This window comes from Pleurodeles waltl, chromosome 12 (assembly GCF_031143425.1).
Source record: "Pleurodeles waltl isolate 20211129_DDA chromosome 12, aPleWal1.hap1.20221129, whole genome shotgun sequence".
NCBI classification, from domain to species: domain Eukaryota; kingdom Metazoa; phylum Chordata; class Amphibia; order Caudata; family Salamandridae; genus Pleurodeles; species Pleurodeles waltl.
Genome location: NC_090451.1, coordinates 214,113,528 through 214,135,903, shown reverse-complemented (window position 1 = coordinate 214,135,903; position 22,376 = coordinate 214,113,528). Strand labels below are relative to the sequence as shown.

The following is a 22,376-nucleotide window of genomic DNA, read 5'->3' as shown; positions in this document are numbered from 1 at the left end:
GCAGAAACCATCTCTGTGACCACTGCCAACTTCTGACCTAGTGTCCACCTTTGTGCAAAGGGGAAATCACCAAAAATCAGTCTCCCACCGGCTGCTGGGGGCAAATAAATGAAAGATGTCGCCTGGTAGGTTGTGGTTTTAGAAATCGCATAAACGTACCTGCAACATGTTGAGGAACTCATTTTTGCACTGGGCGACTGCGAACCCAGTCACTTCCTGTAAATGTCAGGGTACTAGATAGAAACCCAGATATCAGTAAAGTTAAGTCCACTGAATTTAGTCGATTCCTCTGACAAAGTTAAATGAAATTCAAATTACACACATCGCATAACAAGGATATTACATATGCATGCCTATAGGATAAGCCCCTGCTGAGTGATAAAGGCAAAGAAAGTGTGCCAGAGGGGTGGACTGGACGTCAGCTAAAGGGGCGTGGAAGGTGCATGCCTGTCGAGGATGAAGCTACAAGTACCAATGGATGACCTCGGCTACCATGGAGCAGCTGCAGGAGAGGAGGGAACCAAATAAATAAAGACGTGGACAACAACTGTAAATGAACAGAGAAGCAGTAGCATATCTAGAGAAGAATGTACCCACGACAAAAATCCTAGGTGTTAAGAATCGGATGGTGCAGTACAGCTCACTGGAGGATAATCCCTCAGATATCAGAGGAAGATCTCGGATACAGTAGAGTGATGAGTAATAAAGAAGGTGGGTATCAACCCCCAGGGACCTGGAAACGGCCTACTAACGGAGAAGACACACACAAACACGTAGAAAGAACATTCGCTTCTTCTGGGCTATACATAACCTTCCTTTAGTCTCACCTGCATCGCTGACCCCATCCTCCAGGAATTGCTCGCTTGGGGCCTCCCAGCCTAGAGGTACCTGGACCTCGGTTTCCTCAAACAGAGCCTCTGGTTCGCCCCGGCTTTCACCTCTGTCCCTGAGGGAACGAGTAATATTCAGGCCTTCGCCGCCCCGCCGCTTGCCCGCGGCCGCCTGGCGGTCCAGTCTGCGCGAAAGACCGCCTGCCAAGAACCGACCGCGACGGTCCCTCTTCATCGGAGGTGCCTCGAAGACGACCCCTTGTCCAAAAAGGTACTTAACAGCCGATACCTGAGATTGAAAGTAGCTGTTCTTAATTACTACTTTAACCGATATTTGTACTTCCTGTATCTACAACTGCTGGGTAATAACGCACATCAATGTGATATCCAGGTGTTCACAAGCTGGTAAATAGAAAGATATTACTGGTGGGAAAGTGTTGAAACCCTATGTTGTTTGGGGAAATACTCGCGAACGCATTGGCTGGTGAGGGACGTCTGCAAAACGGCTGCTGTTTCTGCAGGTCGGTGAGTGTACCGTAGCTTGCGATTGGCTATTAAAACCCTTGCTAGTTCCTCATTGGCTGGAACTTCCGGCAAGGGCAGCGTATTGTACAGTGTTTTAATTGATTCTTGTCCACGCCGTCTACTATTGTAATTTATGCAATTACGATTTTGTCTTTTTCTGTGTGACCTCGTCCCCTATTCCGTCTTGCGACCCGGTATAACTAGAGTTTACGCCTTCATTAACAGTTGATTGCATCTGCACCATTTACAGTTTTTCCAGTGTGTTTATTTTGTTTTTGCCCTTCTTTGGTTTCTAACAACTAGGGCAGAGTGGCCGGAAGCGCACATTCCCCGCAGCGTTCTAAAAGGAAGTGCCGGTGCCCCGCAGTACGTCAATGTTTGTGTACCGCCTGAGACCGAAGCGACAGTCGGAAACATCCGGCTTCGTGAGGCATCGTGTTATCCCGTCTCGGAGATGGCAGTTGCTTTCTCGGGTGAGGGGACTCTGAAGCCGCTGCAGATTGCCATGAAGCTGGCTAACGGCGCTGTCGAGCTGGACGCTAGCTCACGAGACAAGGTGACAACTCGCTATACCAACAGTGGGAGACCGGGGGTAGGTAGGGCAGGTGCGCAGGGCCAGGTATGGGATCAGTGGGAGCATGGCGTACCCACAGGGGACAGGCCACACAGTATTCGGCATTATATAGCGCGGAAATTACCCAGCTTCTTTAGAGTGTGTTTACAATACAGCGATAGCAATACATAAAGCACATAGATTACATACTTATACATGATGGGTAACAATAAACAAGACAGGTGTGCACTGATATTAAGGAATATCAGTGCACACCTATAAGGGTGAAAAATCATAAATATTGAGCAAGGGAATTACAGTAGTCCTAAATACTGAGTAACGAAACATGTGAGATTAAGAAGGTGACAAATAATATCAAGATAGGTAATTCTTAAGACATGGAATAGACTAGTGAATAGTATAGCTCACTAGGCGAAGTTGGAAGGAGAGACATTTGCTAACATGTCTTTTGATTAGAAGGGGTTCCAGTTTAGATTTAAAGATTGCCTATGAGATAGTGGCGCATAGGCACAGAGTAGAGAGTTTCAGACTCTGGTTGCACTCTCTATAAAGATTTTGCCATAAATCGTGTCTTTTTAAAGGTCGGGATCCTAGAAGCAGAGCCTTTGCATTCTGTGGTGGTCTAGACCCACCAGAGATCTAAACTTACCTGACAGATCATGTGGCGTAAGTGTGTGAATGGCCTTGTGGGTGATACACGCTGTATTCTACATAGCTCTGGCTTCATTGGGAAGCCAGTGGAGTGACGTGGCCGTTTCTTTTGGCCTGCGAATTGAAAACGTTCTGTTGCATGTAAAACTGCTTTTTTGGGGTGAGATGCGTGTTAGTAAGGCGAGTCAGACAAGAATTGTAGCAGTTGATTCTAGACAGCATCAATGATTGAGTCAGAATCTTGAGTTCTTGCTCTGGAATGAGGAGGGAAAATCACAAGATGCAATTGAATACATGCATTTCTGACAATAGTGTTAACTTGTTACTGTAAATTGAATCTTTTGTCAAGGACAACTCTTAAGGATTTGTAACTGTCAACAATGGTAGGTTTACAGTTGAGGATATCAGTAGTATAGATAGAGGAGACAAGATGGTGATATGAGGAGGACATTTAGTTTTGGGTATATTCAGTTTTAAATGATGGAAAGTCATCCAATCTTGAACAGATTTTAGAGTTTTGGCAAGGTGAGAGATGTAGTTTGGGAGGAGACCTTTAGGTACAGTTGGGTGTTAACAGTTTATTGATGATAAACAATGCGTGAGATTCTTAGTACAATTCTTAAAGGTTTCATGCAGAGTTTAAATAAGGTCAGGGTTGAGATAGATCCTTGAGGGATCCCTTTAGTAAAGGTAACAGGTTTAGGTAAGAACAATATTTTTTTAGGCGCTGACTTGTGCATGAGGTATGATTCAAACCATTTGAGGACAATCTCATCATTGCTCAACGAATTTTTGAATGTGTCAAAAAGTGTGCCATGAATAACTGTGTTGAAGTCCGCTAATAGGTCGAGGAGAATCAAGAGGCAGAGCTGCCTGAACCAATGCAAAGTTCATTGTTAAAGATCAGGAGCAGTGTTGTTTTGGTGCATGCAACCAATACTCTGCTACAATTTATATGTTGTTTGATATTTCAAGACTGTTTAAGAGACTGCCTAGTCACATTTAGCATACCGTGGTTTAAATTGGCTATCATTTAAAGTGGCCCTAGGCATGTTTGTTGAAAGGGGCACTACTCAGGTGTTGGGTTTCTTCCTGGAAGTGTTCATAATGAAGGGTTCCTTGGTACAGACAGTGGGGTGCAATTCAGTTGAACTTCTTTTCATTCACAGCATCAAACTAATTTGAACTGCTCTTTATGACGACAGTGCAATTGTCAATTAATACATCTTGCTTTTCCTGACCAAACTCCTGTGTCTCTGACCATTGGAGAGAGGTTATGAGCATACCGGATACCACTCAGTTCTGCCACTGGAATTAACACTTTCCAGATAATTAATCCTAGAAGTCCTTCCTTGGATTTATGCCTTTGATAGCTGAAGAGTAAATTCCATAATGGTAGGAGTGGAAGTGACAGGATTGACCTGAAGAAAGTCATGAATAAGGTCATGTGTCAGCAAGAAGATCTGTGGTAAGGCTGGCACAAACATTCCTGGATAACAGTTAGGCTGATTCTTTATATGGGATGAGACTCTTACAGAGTATACCTATTTGCTGTATGAATTAATAATTATTTACCTTTTTGCTTATTCATATTTTGCTTTACAACAGCTGAGCTTTGGAAAGGCAATAAAACCTGTTTATATGGTGCAAAAACTGGGAAGTTCTGGATTTCCCTCAGATGTTCAGTCCTCACTGATGGCCCTCCCATTTGAAGGCACTAAGCTATTTGGAGGCAAGTTCAACTCCACCTTGAAATGTTTTAAGGCAGGTTCTACCATGCCTGATCCCTTGGTTCGCAGACGCAATGGAAAAACTTCTAGGGGTTGTGAAAGTTTCAAGGCTTTGGGAGAGGCCTCAACTTCTGCCACCATCAGGCATCTCTCACTTAACAGTCCCAGAACCTCATCCTATGTCAATACATGGGTCATGAAAAAGGTAAAAGATAGGGGACCTCAGGACATTTACAGCCCCGCGCTGCTGCAACAAGAAATCCGCTCTTGTTCTCCTGTTGTAAGGCCCCTTTAGTTCCTGGGCTAGCATCCCTAGCTTAGCTTAGATTCCGTGGTTTGTGCTTTTTACAGTCATAAACATTTTATTCATATTTTTAGCAGACCTACTTTTAGCAATTGTTTTATATATTTTATTAGCTGCCTCTTCTTAGAAGGCTGAGTTCACATTGCACATTTTATCAGCCATTGTATAATCTGTAATCTGTACCTCTGTCCAAGGCTGCCGTTTACAATATATGATATATTAACTTGTATTGCCAGCCCAGGAGCCAGTTTCTATCTTCAAGATACAGCTTGATAACAGAGGTGTTCTTTGAACACTGTACAGGTTATTATATGAACAACACATATGCCCAAGAAGGGTAGAGGCAATTGGATTATGACCGTCCTGGGACGTACACCACACAACAGACCGCTTTGCTGGTCCTGCTGCTGACTCGTCAGCTTCCCAAGAGGATTGCTCTCCAGGCAACAGGCAGACCCCTGCTATTCCATTCTGGTATGGGGTTGGGACTAACCCCTTAGGTTGGGCCAGGCAGAGGGTTACAACCACTATGATCTTAAATTTAGATTTAGGATTCTAGGTCCTCTAGAATCACACATCATGGCGGGGTTGTTTATCTCCTTCAGTTTGGCTGTAACATTGGTTACTGTGCTCTGTTTCTTCGGCCTTATTATTGCAGCAGTTGCTTTTTACACTAGAATGCAACTTCCTCAATAAATGTAATTGAAATTCAGTTGACATTTTGTGTCCCACATGCATGCGTAACCAAATGAAAGGGGTATGATCTGTTTCCACAACTTCACTGAGGAGTCAGAGTATCAGGTTGCCATAAATCACCTTTCATACGACAGGCTTGGAGGTTTGGGTGAGGCACTGGGACTAGCCAGGAGTTAAGCGGACAGCTGCCAAACGGTGTGGGGTTGACTCAGCCTCCCACACTCTGTGGTGGTTCCGTCCTAAATATACAGTCTTATTAGTAAAATAGGAACCGTGCAACACTCCACTGTAGGTCCATTTAAGGCTAGTGAGTCAAAATTTCATTTTTTCTACAGAATATAACCCCAAACCAGTGTGTCTTACAAATTGTGGGAAAAGGGGTATACTCTAACCTTCCAGCAGTTTTCTACCCGGGTCCGCCACCACCCGGTCAGACTGTTCGCAAGAACGCATCTTCCTTATGCAGCAAGGAGTGGCAGCCTTGCTTCAGAAGGGAGCCATAAAGTTTGTGCCAGAGCGGGTCAAGGATGCTATTCCTGATACTTCCTTCTTCCAAAGAAGGATGGTAGTCTGTTTACGATCCTGGACTCCAGGATATTGATCCTGTTTCACCTCAAAGAGAAGTTCAAGATGGTCTTCCTGGCACAGCTTCCGTTGGTGCTCAGACTCAGTGACTGAATGGTGTCACTCGACTCAAAGGGCGCATATTTCCATATAGCAATCCTGAAGTCCCACAGGAGTGGGCATGACTCACTACCAATTTGTGGTCCTTCCTCTCAGTCTGACAACAGCATGAGCATTCTCATAGGTGATGCCAGCTGTGGTGGCCCATCTAGGGAAGGCTGAGGTTCCAATTTGTCCATACTTCTTTGACCTGCTTCTGAAGGCCAGGACTCCGAAGATGACATGATCACATCTGCAGTCAACAACATTCCTTTTTACAACTTGTTTTTACCAATGTGCTCAAATCTCACACGGGGTCCTGACACTGCCTCCTCTTCATTAGGGCAGTACTGGATACCACACTGGGCCAAGAATGTGTGTCATTCATGCGCTACTTGTGTAGTTCCAGGGACAGCTGTGGGAATATTTAAGGAGTATCTGGCAGCCTTGTTGACTAACCTCTGTCTACCAGATTAACCGTCCCTCTTTTAGTCCTATATTGCCCTGCATTTATTGAAAGGTCTGACCGATATATTTCCTCCTGCTCCTTTTGTTATGCCACAGTGGGGAATGAAATCTGGGTCTCACTGTTTTTTTTTTATAGGGTCCCCATTTGAGCCTACTCACGGTTGTTCAGTGTCTTTTCTTGTTGCTGTCACTTCTGCCAGGTGCATCAGTGAGTTGCATGCACTAAGCGTTAAGCTCCCTTTCACCACTTTCTACCCCAACAAGTTAACCTTCAGAGCCAGGGCTGCTTTTCTTCAGCTTCCATCTGGGTCAATCCATTATGCTATCTTCTTTCTATCCTCCCCCATACTAATGAAGGACGAGAAGAAGTTGCGCAGGCTGGATCTAAGAAGAATGGTGAAGTTTTATATTGATCATACAAAGGACTACCGCAAGATAACCAGCTTTTCATAGATTATGTTGTCAAATGAAAAGGGACAGCATAAAACAAAAGAACATTATCTAGATGTATCAATTTATATAAATCTACAATGCCATCGTATAACTATCCATCAAGGTCCTCCATCCCGTAGCACAGTGTTGCATGAGAATCTTTTCAATAGATGAGGAATCCTCAAGTAGAAGTGTCAATCTGAAGGTTACTCACCTTCGGTAATGCTGATTCTGGTGGATACTCTATCTTCAAATTCCTCACAGATTACTCCCACCTCCTTGTTGGTGGAATGTCATGGAGCAAATAAAAAGAGCCAGCATTTTTTGTTGAGGGCTACATATCTTACCTGATATCAATCTCATCTTGCTTCCTTTGTGTTGCCCAAAAACTGGATGAGAAACTGACATTGCCACAATGGTGAATGTGCTTTATAGGGGTCAGCGATGTCACAGGTACATCACTTCTGGCCTCAAACAGAGCACCTTCTGGTATCAGAGAAGAGCTATGAAGAATAGGTTCCCGGACCAGTCTTGGATGTGGAGAAATATTCAAAAGGTGGGGAATCTGTGGGTAGAGGAAATATCTATCATAACTGACGGAGAGTAATTGTTTCTCCTTGTCAGTGCTCAGCTTTCCTCTGAACTCTCTGACATCACCTGTGGCAGTTAGTGTCTCTCCGTAGTGCTGTGCTGACTGGTTGTCATAGGTATCGTAGATCTTGAAATAAAGCTGTTGATCCACATTTATAAATCTGGCACAGTTTGCATGAGGAAATGACCCTTATATGGTGGGTTACATTAACAACAGTAGAATGGGAGCCTTGTTCAACTAGGGATGCAAGCAGTAGCACTACTGTATTTTATATAAAGTATTGTTAATATAATTGTTGCTACTTCTGTTTTGTTTATTTTATTTGGGTGTTTTATATTTAATGCCTGTCTGCGTTTCATATTTTGGCCCTTTGATATATGGTTAGGGTCAAATCCCAAGCTATGTAGGGTTTGTTCGCAATGTAACATTGTGATCCTTCATAACAGTGTATTTTTAGTGACTGTCTGGTCAATCCAAAAGAGGGACTACACGCACTAACAACATTTTCCCATCTTTTCATGGTACTTAAATTAGTTGATGCTCTCGATTTTGAGTCCTAGCTTTGTCTAGGGTTTTGTCCAGTACATTGTTACATTTGCCCCAATTTAAAATTTCTTTAAATAAAGACTTGTTGGGCTGTTCTAGGGCTGCTCGATCTGAGAGGTCAGAGGATATGTAATGGCAGAGCGATTTCTGAAGGTTATTTAGCTCTATACTGTGGTAGGCTTTGAACCTGGGAGGGTCATGCATTTGATTTTACTTGCCTCCACGTATTTAAGGATGAATTACAATGCAGGTGTTATGTACTAGTGTGTCGTCCGTTTCATGTTGTAGTTTTAAAATGTGCAATTTTAAGGTCTGGCGTTAGCCAAGATCTCTTCTTTGTAGTTATATTATATGTATATAATGGACTTTCAGCCACCCTTGTCTGTTGGGTTATTCACATTTTTCTTTAGCCCACTATAGGATTCATCATGGGGAGGTCTGGACAAGTTATAGAAAAACTCTGTGAGATTCCGCCAATGGGTGGAAAATATGCAGCTCACACTGCAATTTAGCACCGATATCACGAGCAGTGCTGAAAATCAGCGCAAACTGCACTGTGCATCGCACAAGAGGGTGCAACCATTTGAGTTGATTTTGGTGCTGCTCGAATAGAAAATCCACTTGAGCGACAGCAAATGTACTCGAACAACAGTCCTTGGACCATGAACACCAGTGACCACCCATGTTAGAAAATTGCACTAGGGGATGGTAAATTTCGTTCACCAGCTTTGCATATTCTGGAGCCTTGCGGGGGGAAAAGTCCGCCACAAGGCGATTGATGGAATTTGGCAAGAACTCTGCATTAAAGAGTAATGGAGAGTGGCCAAAATTCTGCTAATTCTGTGGGTGGATCAGAATATTTTTCATACCCCTTCTTTTCACCCTTAATACTGAGAGTCAAAATGGTCAGTTAAGAGCTCTTGTTAAAATATATACGCTGCTTTTGGGAGGTATAGAGGCTAGACAGGAGAGTGGGTTAAAGAAACAAGGGCCACATGAACACAATGTTTAAATTGGTTGTTCCTAATTGCGATTTCATGGGAATCGCAATTAGGAAATCGCAGTTTCAAGTATATGAAACTCTTGAGTTTCTTTTGCGATTCCCAGTGGGTTGCAAAAGGACCTCATAATATAAGTGAGGTAGATCGCAATGTGTGACCAATTAGGCATCACAGCTATCACAGAGATAGTGGCCTGCTGGGCTCAGCAGACCACCATGACTGTGATTGGTTTTGAATAAAGCTATCCTTTTTTTTTTTTTTTTTTTTAACGCAGCCCGTTTTCCATGAAGGAAATGAGAATGACGTTTTCCATGAAGGAAATGAGAATGAGTTTAAAAAGAGAGAAATTAAACTTTTACGTTTCATTTTTTAAGAGTAGCCTCTGCCTGCTCTTAAAAATATTTCCCCCCCCATTCTCAAAGGGGAGCTTAGCCAGAGCGAAGCCAGGTATCTGGCTGGGCTCTAAGCGATGGTGCACAAGCAGAGTGAAAATATTTGGTATCTAAATCATGTAACAAACATCATGTGAAAATATGATTGTCTCTTTAAAATTAAAGGTATTTCTTCGGCGATGTTTCACCTTAATGCATCCGATTACAGTGCACATCCTGAACTTGCATATTAGAATGCGTTCTCATACAAGAAAAAGATAATTTGTGATGCGGAAAAGTCAGGATTGGTCTCAGGTTGACAAGTCAAAATCAGCACAAAGACAATGGCCCAATTAGGACAGAGAAATGTTTCTCCCACCACAGACATTCAGCACTTAACGGCAGCCCCTCTTGGCATATGGGGTTGCCCAGTTCAGTAGGCACATGGGCAGAGGATTGATTGGTGCGGAGAGCAGGTTTCTCCCGCCATGCTCCTGCAAATCAGTTCACTGCAGCCCCTTCTGGCATACATGTATGCTGCTGAAGTCCAGCACACGTGCTACAGCCTAATCGATGCACACTTTATTGCTCACACCTCGCACAGAGTCCTCACTTCAGGACTAACTTCTGGGCCTTGCTCTCTCCAATGCTGTCCTCTTCCTCATAGACACATTGGTCTTGGTGAGCAGGCAGGCGCTGGTGCTCCAGGTTCCAGGCACATAATCATGGCTTCCCAGGGTGATGTCCGGTACCCAGCAGTGAGATTAGCATGCTGGGCCTTTAGTCCTGGTCGCAGGCAGAAGTCTTGCAGCATGCCCCCTGCCCCCTCACAAAGCCTGTCTGGCTACTCAGCATATGGCAAACTTGGGGGTCTCAAACTCCCCTTCTTATAGTTCTTTTTCAGACACCAAATGTGATCTGAACCTTTGAAGTTTTATGTTGAGGTTCTGCTTCTTAGAAATAGACATCTCTCCACTTTCTTCTTCCTCCTGGAGGATGCCTGTCACAGCAGGTAGGGCTCTGAAGCAGACTACCCCCACAACAAGATTCATGAGAATGATCAGAGTTCACACCTGGATGTCAGCCACCATGATATGTGCAGCAAAGGTTAATCCTGGGCTCTCAGGCTTACCCTTTGTGATTCCCTCATCACCCCCAACTCCTTCTTGCTGAGATGTGTCCAGGCCCCTTCCTTGTGATCCGTCACTAAATCAGCAGTTTGAAATGCACAGAGAGAGCCTGCCCCCCATACCCCCATCCTGTGCTGTCTCACCCAGCTTACAGGAATGCAGTAATATGCAGTTCTGTCTGGGGGGAATTCCTCTACTCCTCATGTTTTCATCAGGGAGACCTGGGGTTCTAAAACGGAAACCAGGTCCTTCATGTTATGTATCAATGCAGGCACTTCTGCACTCATGTACATCCACAGTGCACTCCACTGCCTGTACTGTTGTCCTTGTGCATTATGCCCTCGCCAGCATTTCTACATGCAGCACACCCACTCAGTCTGTGCACACTGTTCAGCACTGCAGTCTCTCTTTACTGCCCCAGAGTGTGTTATTTAAAAGCACACCCTGCCATCAGACAGACACACACTTACCATGTGTACACTGTACTACACTTCACCCTAGATGTGGTGTATTATTTGCGAGCACATGTGCACTCAGCAAATGTTTTCATCACGCATGCACTTCCGCATCAACCTGATGTAGACCGGGGTGAGTTAAACACACAGCAGTGGCTCTTTTAAAAAAGGTGGGTGAGCATGTAGGACTCACTTCAGTGACACAGGGTAAAAAGGACCTGTTCCTTACTACAGATCACTACAAGGTACTCCTGGTGAAGGCAGTAAGTAACCTTCCATCACTTTGAGAGTAGTGCTTTCTACGCCCCTTCTGGTCCAACAAAAACGCAGTCCATGACACATTCCTATGTCATGGCTCACACACATGATCCATGTTCGCATATGACATAAATATCAGCATTCGGGATCCAGACAACAATACAGTAGGGCACTTAGGGCAGGGGTACATCTCACTCATCATGCAGAGGACTTTTTCGTCCCAACACCCTCTTTGTACTTTTTCCCATCTTAGAAGTGGATGAGCCAGCAAATTAACATGGAGAGCAGAGCCAGAGCTAAATGAAGTATCTGGCTGGGCTCTAAGAGATGGTGCACGAGCAGAGTGAAAATATTTGGTATCTAAATCGTGCAACAAATATCATGTGAAAATATGATTGACTCTTCAAAATAAAAAAAGGTATTTCTTTGACACTCTGATGTTTCATCATAATGCGTCAGATTAATTTTGTACAGTGCATGCCCTGAAGCGCATATTAGAACGCGTTGTCATATGCGAATAAGGAGCACAAGGAGGATCTCTAAAATACTTGCCTAGGAACACACAGTTTGTGATGAGGAAAAGTCAGAATTGGTCTCAAGTTTTTAGGGTTCATATTATGCAGTTCACTCGTCAGAAAACCACCTCTTTCTCCTTTTTCTTACACAAGAGGTTTATTCTTTATTTTTAATTCTTGGCGCATGATAGTAGAGCCTGAGTGGCAGACAGAAGTCCCATTAAAGCTTGGCTCAGGTTGTGCTCAAGGGTCCAAGAGGACCTCGAGCTGAGCCAGCCAAAGCCTGTGCTCTGGCTCAAGCTCGACTTGAGGCTTAAGGGACTCGCCCACGTCTACTAGGCAAGCCACTGAAAGCTCGAACCAAAAGCCTCCTTTTACCTCATTATTAAATTAGAGCACCTTCAAATAACGGGACTTTAGGAGGTGCACTGTAGAAAAACCTCTTGTGTTTGATTAAGCAGGCTATAATGTTGCTCATTAATAGTTCAGTTTCTACACTGGCTCTTAGAGCCAAACCAGAGCCCTTGGCTCTTCCTGTTAATTTGTTGGCTCATCCATCTCTACCCCTTCCATAGAGTTTAGTGCCCCTGTCCACACATGTCTTTCTTTGCTCTTCTTGGCTGCCACAGGGTTTACCAGTCCTGTCCAGATTAGTTTGCTTGTATCCCCTTTGATAGAGCCCTGGTCATTATGCATAGGCCACACTTTCGCTATTTGCGCCACAGCGCAGTTTTCAAAAGGTGCTAAGGATGCCAATGGGGACATTCAGTGAAATACAGAGAAGTTGTTAAAAAGCCAACTTGTGTTTCTTTGTGGAAGTGGCAACCCCCCTGCACATTGAAAAGGGGTCAGAGATTTTCTTGCACACCGTCAGCTTCTGAAGGGCATATTTGCCTCTGTTCATGCATTGCTAATACAGCACAAATGCAGAATCAAAGTGATTCCCTCATTTGCATGGGGCAACAACCCATGCAAACGATGAATCTCCATCTCCGGATGGCACTGTTGCTTGTTACATTATGCATATACAGATGGTTCAACCACAGAAGCAGCACTATAAATGATTTTCTGCCTACAACCACTTGACAGAGTTGCATTTTGAGAACTGCTGAAACAGCTGGCACCTCAGTAAAGGTATAATTCAGCAGTGCTTCATGTGTAATATACCAAACGGAGGCAACCTCCCCGTCGAAGTTATTAAGAGTTTCCTGCTAGGTCGGTGGGCGGAAACCTGAGTTTCTGTCCGCTGGCCTATCTGGTGCAGGCATCAATACTATAGTCTTCAGGGTGCACTAGCACTCTCGCAATGTTCACTGCAAAGCAGACAGTGAACATTGCAATCGTGCTGGCTGGAGGGGGCCTGCACATCCCATGCCAAGTGCACCCATTCTCCTCCAGCCTTTTCATGGTAGTGGTACTGCCATTAAGCTGCTGGCGGGGAACGAGGTCCTAATCCCCAGGGGAGCACTGTCCTAGCAGATTAGGACCGACACCATCCTCCAGACCGCCGGGATCTGAGACCCTGGCGGAGCTGGTGGTCAGAGTTGTAATGTGGCGGTCGAACCACCGCATTGGCGGCAGTCCAGACTGCCACACTCTTAATCAGGCCCACAGTTTCTTGCTGCACATGAAGAAATGAAATTAGATCAAACATTGCTACACAATCTCTTTGGGACTTCATTCGTCCTCAGTGTATTTTAACACAATGTTTTTTGACACACTCGTAAAATAACAGCAGGGTGTCACATGAATGCTTTGATTATCAACTATTAATGCCCATCATTCTGCAGGGTCTTTTATTCTCTACCAGTGATTCCTCACCACTGCCTTCATCACAGAGTCTATTCGGCGCAGTATTTCAGGTTGACTGCCTTTCAGTTTTTCACATTCTTTCCTGATAAGGGGCCCTTGTGTCAAGAGAAAAAAAAAATGAAAGCACATAATTGCAATAATCATGGGTAACTCATATTCTCACTTCACAACTCATCTGTAAGTCTGTGTTAGTGTTAATAAAACTTAAATTCACCACAATAGCAAGGGTGTTTTTCTTTAATCATATTGACTGCCTTGAAGTTCTCTGCAACCCTTTCAGAGCCATTTTTGGTGCTAGTGTAAGGTAGATCTCTTTGTTTTTCACATTCTTTTCATCTTACCCGATAAGGGATCCTTGTGTCAAGAGCAAAAAAAATAATGAAAAGCACATCATTGCAATAACCAAGGTTCACTCATATTCTTACTTTACGACTTATCTATCATTATGTGTTAGAGTTAATAAGACTTACATTCACCACAATGGCAAGGTCATTTATCTTTAATCCATTATAACTGGCTTTGTTAATAACTGATAGGCCCGCTCTTACAACATGAAGAGGATAAGCAGTGCTGAGAGGATACAAACAGTCCTCTTTCAATGATTCTAGTTTATGGCTTTCAGCCTTACCCAATGTTTGCCATCATTCCTCTGCCTAGCAAGGCTCTTAATATCACAGTTCACTGCAACCAGTGCATTCAACTTTTCCAGTATTCTTTCTGGATGTTTTTCCCTCTTAAAATGTCAGGAAGGGGGCCGTGTCAGTTTGTCTTTATTTGTAGTCTTTGCTCAACCAGATCTTCAGGTTTCTTCTCTCCCAACTTGAGCTCCCTGCCACCAAATTTTTCTAACTTCCTTTTATCCATGCACTATCACAAGGCAAGTTGCAAGGAAACAACAAGTGATAAATAAACCCTTATTTGATGGTTGGAATTACAGCCAAACATAAAGTCAGCTGTGTAGGGCCTATGATACAGCTGAAATCAATAGCATGTGCCAAACAAAATGTAACTATTTAGGGTTCTTCAAGGCATGTTTTGTGCTGATCAATCAAGTCAGAGACCGAGGACTCCCAGAAGTGACATTTACCACTCACATAGCATTCCTTGCTCCTGGATGCATTAGAATTAGATGAATTGAACTACACAAAATACTATATAAATCGGAATTTACTCAAGAAAGTACCCTTGCATAGTTTGGTATTAGTCGGTTAGGTTTTTGAGAAATCAACATATAAATAGTAATGCAGTCTGAGCATGAATATGTTGCATTTTAGCGTATCTGATTCATTAATTTGCAGAACCACTGAAGAGTCACAAATCCAATTAAAAATGTAAATGGACACCATTGAACTAGGGAGCTCTTTCTGCTGTCAACCATTGCAGATTTGCGAATCCAGTAGTCGATTTAATGAATCTACCATACTACGGTTATCTTTCCATCACAGAAACATTTCCGTTGTGGCCTCCATTACCCACCACAGTGAAGCTAACACCATGTTAAGAAAAATAACAAGTAAAGGTGGAGTAGGGTGAATATGCCTTGAGCGTCAGTGTCATGTTGAGGGACCCAATGCAATAAATAAGAATAACAAATACTTTAATTGCAAGGCCCTTCTCGGGCCTCAGGATTCGTTAATTCAGTATAAGATAAAAAAAAGCTTAAGTATTCATTTACTACTGCTACACTTGGCCAACAGGCACCCGTGGGTATACATTGCATGTGGTGGGTGGGAGCAGGGCCTAGTCACAGTCTAGGCTCCCCAGCCAATGCCCTGCTGCACATGGCCTAAGGCAGCGCAGAGCTGGAGTTGGCACACAGAGGATTTGATGCACTGTCTGGGTGGAGTCTGGCCCCTGCAGCTAATCCCCAGCTGTGGACTACCTGCTCACTGGTAAAGTATGTGTGCAACTGGGGTTTGCCACCTGCAGAGGCCTGGGTGCAGGGCCTGCCCAGAGGCCAGGCCGCAATGCTAGCCCCAGCTACACACTGTTGAAGGCCATACATAGCAAAGTTGTAGCTAAGTTGTCTGCCAACAGATTGTTAGGCGCAGGGAACTCTTGGATGTGTAAATGATTAAAGAATCCAAATATGTATTGAAAAAAATGGACAGTCAGAGTGAATTTACGGTTAGCTTTGGTTACAACAATCCAGCGTAATAAAAAAAAAAAGTAATTCTCCTAAAACCACTGCTAAAGCCAATTGTGGTAATGAATGGAAGCTTAAAAAACAATGACATTCATAAGTTATGATAAGGAGAAAAGTCTATAACTCTCAGCTGTCAAGTACGTCACAACTCGCACACTAAATGCAGTGCATATGACCTCACAATTTATATACCAATAAAACACACCAACAAGCAAATTATAGTGAAACGCATAACCACACCAATTAATTATACTACATTCATAGTCCTCTCCGTCAGAGTGGTAATGTACTCTTACCTGTAAGAGGATTTACAACATTTGTAATTACATCTGGTTTATTAAGGGTCATGTCATGAGCATTGTATTTGGTTTGCCTGCGTGTTGCGGAAGTTATGGATTTGTGTCCCTTACCATAACTTGCGTATTTCAGTGTTTTTTCGGTTTTAATTCCTAATCACATCTGTACAATCACTGTAATTTCTTGGGTAAATATACACTTACCTTGTGTGGATTTTCTGAAAGTCTGGCATCTGATTGATCCTTCTGCACCTTCTTTGCACTCCATGTTTGGCCAATTGTGTGAGTTTCCTGTGAGTCTCACAGTTGATGTGGAAATCGCAGTATAAGTTCACAACTTTAGTACTTTTATCATTGACTAGTGTGGGAACATTCAATTGCATTCTAGTGTCTTTCCGAAGTTTAAAATAAAGATGGTTTCTTTTACACACTTCTAAAGGCAAATGATTTCAGGAGACAAAAAAGGATCAGTCTGAACTGTAAGCTCAACTATGTACGAAGTCCAACATATGCTTTCTAGTTGATTGAATAATATAATACATTTTAGCAGAAGTGCAAATCCGGGCTCAGATTGAGGCGAAAACTGAGTTCTTTTGGAAATCCAAGTAAGGATGATCAGTAAGGACCTTTAACTCAAGAGTTGCCCCTGTCACGAAGGATGAGATGTGGCCAAGGAGTCTAGAACCTGTACATTTGCAAGAGGGTGGTTGGAGCGACCAAAGGCTTGGAAACAAATGTCAGGAATTTTTCAGAAGTGCAAGTTTTGCTCTGTTAGCTTTTTCCACTGACTGACATTTTTTGGAGTAAAGGTGATTGATTTTAAAGGGGCAAAAGCATTGGTATTGAATAGATGTAAAGATATTGTAATATTGGAGATGTCATTAAGGGGAAGAGTAGATAGTATGTACTTTTTAGGTCTTTTTCTAGGGTTGTACTGGGATCGTCCAGATTCAGTGAAATGCCACCTGGAATGGCGAAATAATGATAGTCCAGGCCAGGGGTGTGAAATTCCTATAGCCAGATGCCCAGAACATATTGTTTGGGGTCCAGGACAACAACATTTATTGTTTATTTTGTCCTTAGGACATGTAGGTCCAACCTTCTGCAGCACAAACCTTTTGGCTGCCAGTTTACTGTAACACCTTTTTGCACAGGGAAGGGCCTTAGCTGCAGCTAAGGTAATATTTGTGTCCACATGTTAATGCTGTTCGAAACTTGTATTTGTGGTCCACTAACGCAAAGCCTTTATTAGTAGGGTGAGCGCTCTAAGGAAATGTCACAAGCTCAGACTGCATTACTGACAGGGGTTCCAGTATACAGATGTGTACACATTTCCACTGCTTAAATATGAGGCCACAATATAATGCTCCCAGAATGCTCTCTCATTACATGCAAATATGTGCAGGTGATGAAAGCTAGATTAATGATTCTTTGCTTTCGAAATAAAATATTTCCCAAAAAAAACTATGAAAAAAAACATTTTGCTAAATTATTGCGACATTTTAGGCACCATTTCTTTGAAGCATCATTTAGTAAAATGTGTTTATACATGCTAGCTTTAAAAAAAAAAAAAAAAAAATTGAAATGGAAAATCGGTGTAACCAGTTTTAACAAGATTATGGGAAATATTCAAATAAACAAGCATTGGCAAAGCCAGTAGGTCTAAAATTGGTAGCTAGTCTTTTGGTTATGTCAATGCGTGTCTTATTTTGACATGATTTTTGTAAAACTTTATTGTTGTGGGAGCTGCTGGGCCCTCGCCATTTTGACAGCATAAGCAAAAATATTTTTGGGTCTAAAGAAGCACACATTGCAGGGGTGTGGAATTTATTAAAATATCTACTTGTCCGGGGACAGGTTGCTTCTCAAATCTACTTGTCCTGTAAAAAGATCTACTTGTCCCTTTGGTGCCATGTAAGGCGGCGACAAATTATGGCAGCAATCTCATTATGTAAGAGCTCTGATAATAGCCTCTCTGATTATGCCAGGGCTACTACCATAGTAGGGCTTGAATACTTGCAGTTTCAATCCCTACTGTAGCAATTTCCTTATTTTGCCACCTTTCTGTAGATCTGCATACTGGGGCTGGAGGAAGCAGTAAGCAATAGTTGCAGGGCTGGAATGCCTTTGAGTCTGCAAACCTACTAACCTGCATGTTTTAAAGATTTTCACCAGCTTCTCTCTAATATTTTCCCATAATAAGAAAGGTTGGACATTTACTCCTGACAATGGCAGAATTAGAACTTCTTCCAGGGTTGGGAAGAAAGTGGCTGGAAGGAAAATGAACTTGCAAATGCTCAATAGATTTTCACATGAGCAAATCTACACATCGTATTTACCCATGCTAAAATACAGTTCACAAATATTTTATAGGGGTACGACAAATACCATGGGTGCACTAAGAATTTGGGGCCACATGTAGGTAGGTTCAGATTTGCGACCCGCAAATTGCGAGTCAGAGCGACTCGCAATTCCGAATGTAGGATGGTGTCCCTGACACCATCTGTGATTCGCAAGGGCTTCGCAAATGCCCACCTCATGAATAATCATGAGGTGGGTCGCAATTTGTGACCCCCTTGCGAATGGCGGTCCTCACAGGGATGGTGGCCTGCTGGAGACAGCAGAGCACCATGTCTGTGACTGCTTTTCAATAAAGCAGTTTTTTTTTTTTGTAATGCAGCCCATTTTCCTTAAAGGAAAACGAGATGCATTACAATAACGAACAATGAAACGTTTTCGTTTCGGACCACTGCCTGCTCTGAATTTTTTTTTACAGTGACATTCACAATGGGGAAGGGGTCCCATGGGGACCCCTTCCCTTTTGCAAAAGTATTAGCACCCATTTGAAATGGGTGCAATCCTACATTGCACTGCGAGTCACCCCTTCCAAATTGCGAGTCGCAAAACTGGGTTTGTGCATCGCAATGTGCTTTTTGCACGTCACAGACAGCGAAAGTCGCTGTTTGCGACATGCAAAAAGCTACCTACATGTGGGTCTTGGTCCCTAATTAGGTCTGGTGTTAACAAAGACATTTTGTTTTTATTAAACTTCTATTTCTGATGGATACAACTACCTGTGGATTCCTCACCTCATGAATACTCCCATGGCGCCAGCATTCTACGGAAATCTTCTTACTAGTCTCTGCACGTCGACGAGGACGTCACTGTCTCGCACGCGACGCCGTCTGACGTCATACAGGCAATAAGAGGTCCTCGACGACGTGCGGACGTCAGTTCCCTTTTTTCCGTGCATTCGAAACGGTTATCTTCGAGGGAGTTACTGTTACCTTCGTGGTTACAGTGTATTGTCTGCTGCGTAGTCTTCTCTGCGGTAACAATGTCTCAGAGGAAGTCGGGTTTCAAGCCCTGTCGAGAGTGTGGGGGCAAGATGTCAGTTACAGATCCTCACTCCGACTGTCTATGGTGTTTGAGCTCCGACCACGACGTCTCGACTTGCGATTCATGTCAACACATGAATCCGAAGGCCCTCAAAGAGCGCGAGGCCAAGTTATTCATGGCAAAGTCAAAGAAGAAGGAGAAACATCATAAGAAGTCTTCTTCGCCAAGGTCTCACCGGCGTCATCGAGACTCCCGGCGCCGTAGAGACTCACGACGTCACTCCAGCAAGGAGTCTCATTCGAGGTCACCTTCGGCTCGGCGTCGGAGGACTTGGGAGGTCAGCCCCACGGTCACGCCGCATCCATCGACGCCGTTGCCCTCTCCGGCGTCACCGACTTCACCTGGTCAGGCGTCAGTGATTGAGGTGGTGCAGCCTCTTGTGTTTTCTCCGGCGTCGCAGACGTCGAGGCCGGCGTCGGGGTCGCCTTCGATCCAGGCACCCCAGTATCCGGCTTTTCCCACTCCTGGAGCCGATAGTACCGCGTTTCTTAATGCGATGTATACCATCTTTCAGCAGATGGCTCCAGGAGCTGCTCCGGCTGGTCCTTCGGGGCCCTTGGCCTTTTCGTTGGGTGATCCTGCGCCTCTTCGGCCGGCACCCTTTATGCCCTTTCTCCCTTTTGGGAATGTGGGCTCGGCGCCGGTGCCGGCGTCGGTGGCCGCTCCGGTGGCTTCGGATGTTTCGGCCCCGGAGGTTGCCCCTCCGTCGAAGTCAGGATTTTGCCCTGTGACTCCGGTTGGTCCATCGGCTCCAAGACCTCGTCCTCCGGCTCCTGCCTCGGCGCCGAAGCTGCCTGTGGCGCCGGACGCGGCGTCAGATGCTTCTGGAGATCGGCGCCGTTCTTCGACGTCGGCGGAGGCCATGTCGACTCCGCGTATCGAGGAGAGACTTCATTCGAGGAGGCGTGCTCTCCGTCTTTTAGAAGAGCAAGAGTACCAGCGAGTCCTAGAGGAGGGAGAGATTGAGGACTCTGGAGACGGACTGCATGGTCTGGATACAGCCAGTGGGCTGGACACTTCCCCTGAGTGGGACCTTTCATCTCCAGGGGAATATACGGAGGAGGCTGCTTCCTTTCATGCTGTGGTGAGGAAGGCAGCGAGCTTTTTGGACCTGCCTTTGCCGGTGGCAGAGGCAAAGCAGAATTTGCTGACAGAGGTATTGCATCCGGCCTCTGCTGCAGCTGAGCCTCTCTTGCCATTTAATGAGGCTTTGCTGGATCCGGTGTTGGAGGTGTGGAAGAAGCCAGTGTCTTCCTCGGCCGTTCATAGGGCTGTGGCCAGGAGGTATCGAGCTGCACCATCTGACCCTGGCTTTCTCTCTAGACACCCTACGCCGGAGAGCTTGGTGGTGCAAGCCTCCTGTTCCTCAAAGTCAGCGCCTGGTTCCTTCCCGACGGTGCCTGGAGACAGAGACTCCAAGAAACTGGATGCGCAGTCCAAGAAAATATTTTCGTCATGCAGTTTGGCGTTGAAGGCCACCAACGCCACGTGCATTCTGGGGAGGTACATCCATGCGCTGATGGATGATATTTCGTCTTCATTCACGGAGCTTCCCCAGGGTCTTTTGGATGTGGTCTCGGACGCCCAGGCTGCCGCGACCCAGATTATCCAGTCTGGGCTGGACACGACCGACTCGGTGGCCAGGGCGATGGGCACGGCTGTGGTGGCAAGAAGACAGGCCTGGCTCCGAAACTCAGGGTTCTCTGCGGATGTGCAGTCGACCCTGCTGGACCTCCCGTTTGATGGGGACAGACTGTTTGGAGCCAAGGCAGATTCGGCCTTGGAACGATTTAAGGAGAGCAGAGCCACAGCCAAATCATTAGGACTGCAAGCTCCTTCTTCCTCTGCCTCTTCTAGAATTTTCAGGAGGTTTCGGGGATTTGGGCGTGGCTCTTATTCCTCTTCCTTTCGGGGGAGGTTCCAGCAACCCGCCTCTTCCCTCCCCTATAGGTCATTTAGAGGGAGGGGGAGGGGTGGGGTCCGTACCAGAGGAGCCTCTCAACAGCACTCTGCCTCTTCCTCGTCCTCTGGAGGGGTGCAGCAGGGGAAGCAGCCTTAGGCTTCCACCGTTTCCCACTCACTCCTCTCCTGTAGGGGGAAGATTACAGCGTTTTCTCCACAAGTGGAGGTCTATCACAACGGACACTTGGGTTCTCGGCATTGTGGGAAAAGGCTACGCCCTTCCCTTTCGGGAGTTCCCGCCCCTCATCCCGCCCCGCCCATCTTATTGTTCAGAAGAACACCTCCTGTTGCTAGAACAGGAGGTTCAAGTCCTCCTTTCAAAGGGCGCGGTAGAGTTGGTCCCAGAGCAGGAAAAGGGTCGAGGTTGTTACTCAAGATACTTCCTGATTCCCAAAAAGGATGGTCAGTTGAGACCAATCCTGGATCTGAGGATCTTGAATTGGTTCCTCAAACAGGAAAAGTTCAAGATGCTGACCCTAGCACAGGTGCTTTTGGCGTTGAACAAGGAAGATTGGATGGTGTCTGTCGACTTGCAGGATGCTTACTTTCATATCCCGATACTCAAGTCGCACAGGAAGTATCTCCGGTTTGTGGTAGGGTCGCAGCACTATCAGTTTGCGGTCCTCCCGTTTGGTCTTACTTCAGCACCTCGAGTCTTCACAAAGGTGATGTCAGTGGTTGCGGCGGAGCTCAGAAGGAAGGGGATAGCAGTATTCCCTTACTTGGACGACTGGTTGATCAAAGCCAAGTCCCCGGAGCTTGTGTCGCATCATCTGCAGTCAACAACCCAGTTGTTGTTCGACCTGGGCTTTTCGGTGAACGTGCCCAAATCTCACCTGGAGCCCTCTCAGCGCCTCCTGTTCATAGGGGCAGTACTGGATACAACATTGAGTCGAGCCTTTCCTCCGCCTCAGCGGATTCAAGATATTCAGGAATTGGTTCCAATGTTTCGAAACGGAGCGGTAGTTCCAGTCCTCAAGGTCCTTCGTCTGCTCGGTCTTTTTGCCTCCTGCATTCTGT

At 45.0% G+C, this 22,376-nt stretch overlaps 2 protein-coding genes across 4 annotated transcripts in view; one reads left to right on the top strand and one right to left on the bottom strand.

Moving 5' to 3' along the window:
• ZNF276 (zinc finger protein 276) overlaps window positions 1-1,347 on the bottom strand; it is a 227,403-nt gene extending 226,056 nt beyond the window's left edge. Inside the window, exon 1 of one of the 3 annotated variants that reach the window (XM_069217212.1) lies at window positions 828-1,347. In XM_069217212.1, the coding sequence (XP_069073313.1) occupies window positions 828-1,065 (238 nt within the window). In that variant the 5' untranslated portion in view covers window positions 1,066-1,347. The remainder of the gene's footprint in view (window positions 1-827) is intronic. The other 2 variants (XM_069217211.1, XM_069217214.1) reach the window with 2 other exon arrangements.
• Window positions 1,348-1,657: 310 nt separating this feature from the next.
• The window catches only part of VPS9D1 (VPS9 domain containing 1), a 372,961-nt gene continuing 352,242 nt past the window's right edge, over window positions 1,658-22,376 (top strand). The window contains exon 1 of the mRNA XM_069216666.1: window positions 1,658-1,947. Coding sequence (XP_069072767.1) covers window positions 1,810-1,947 — 138 coding nt within the window. The 5' untranslated portion in view covers window positions 1,658-1,809. The remainder of the gene's footprint in view (window positions 1,948-22,376) is intronic.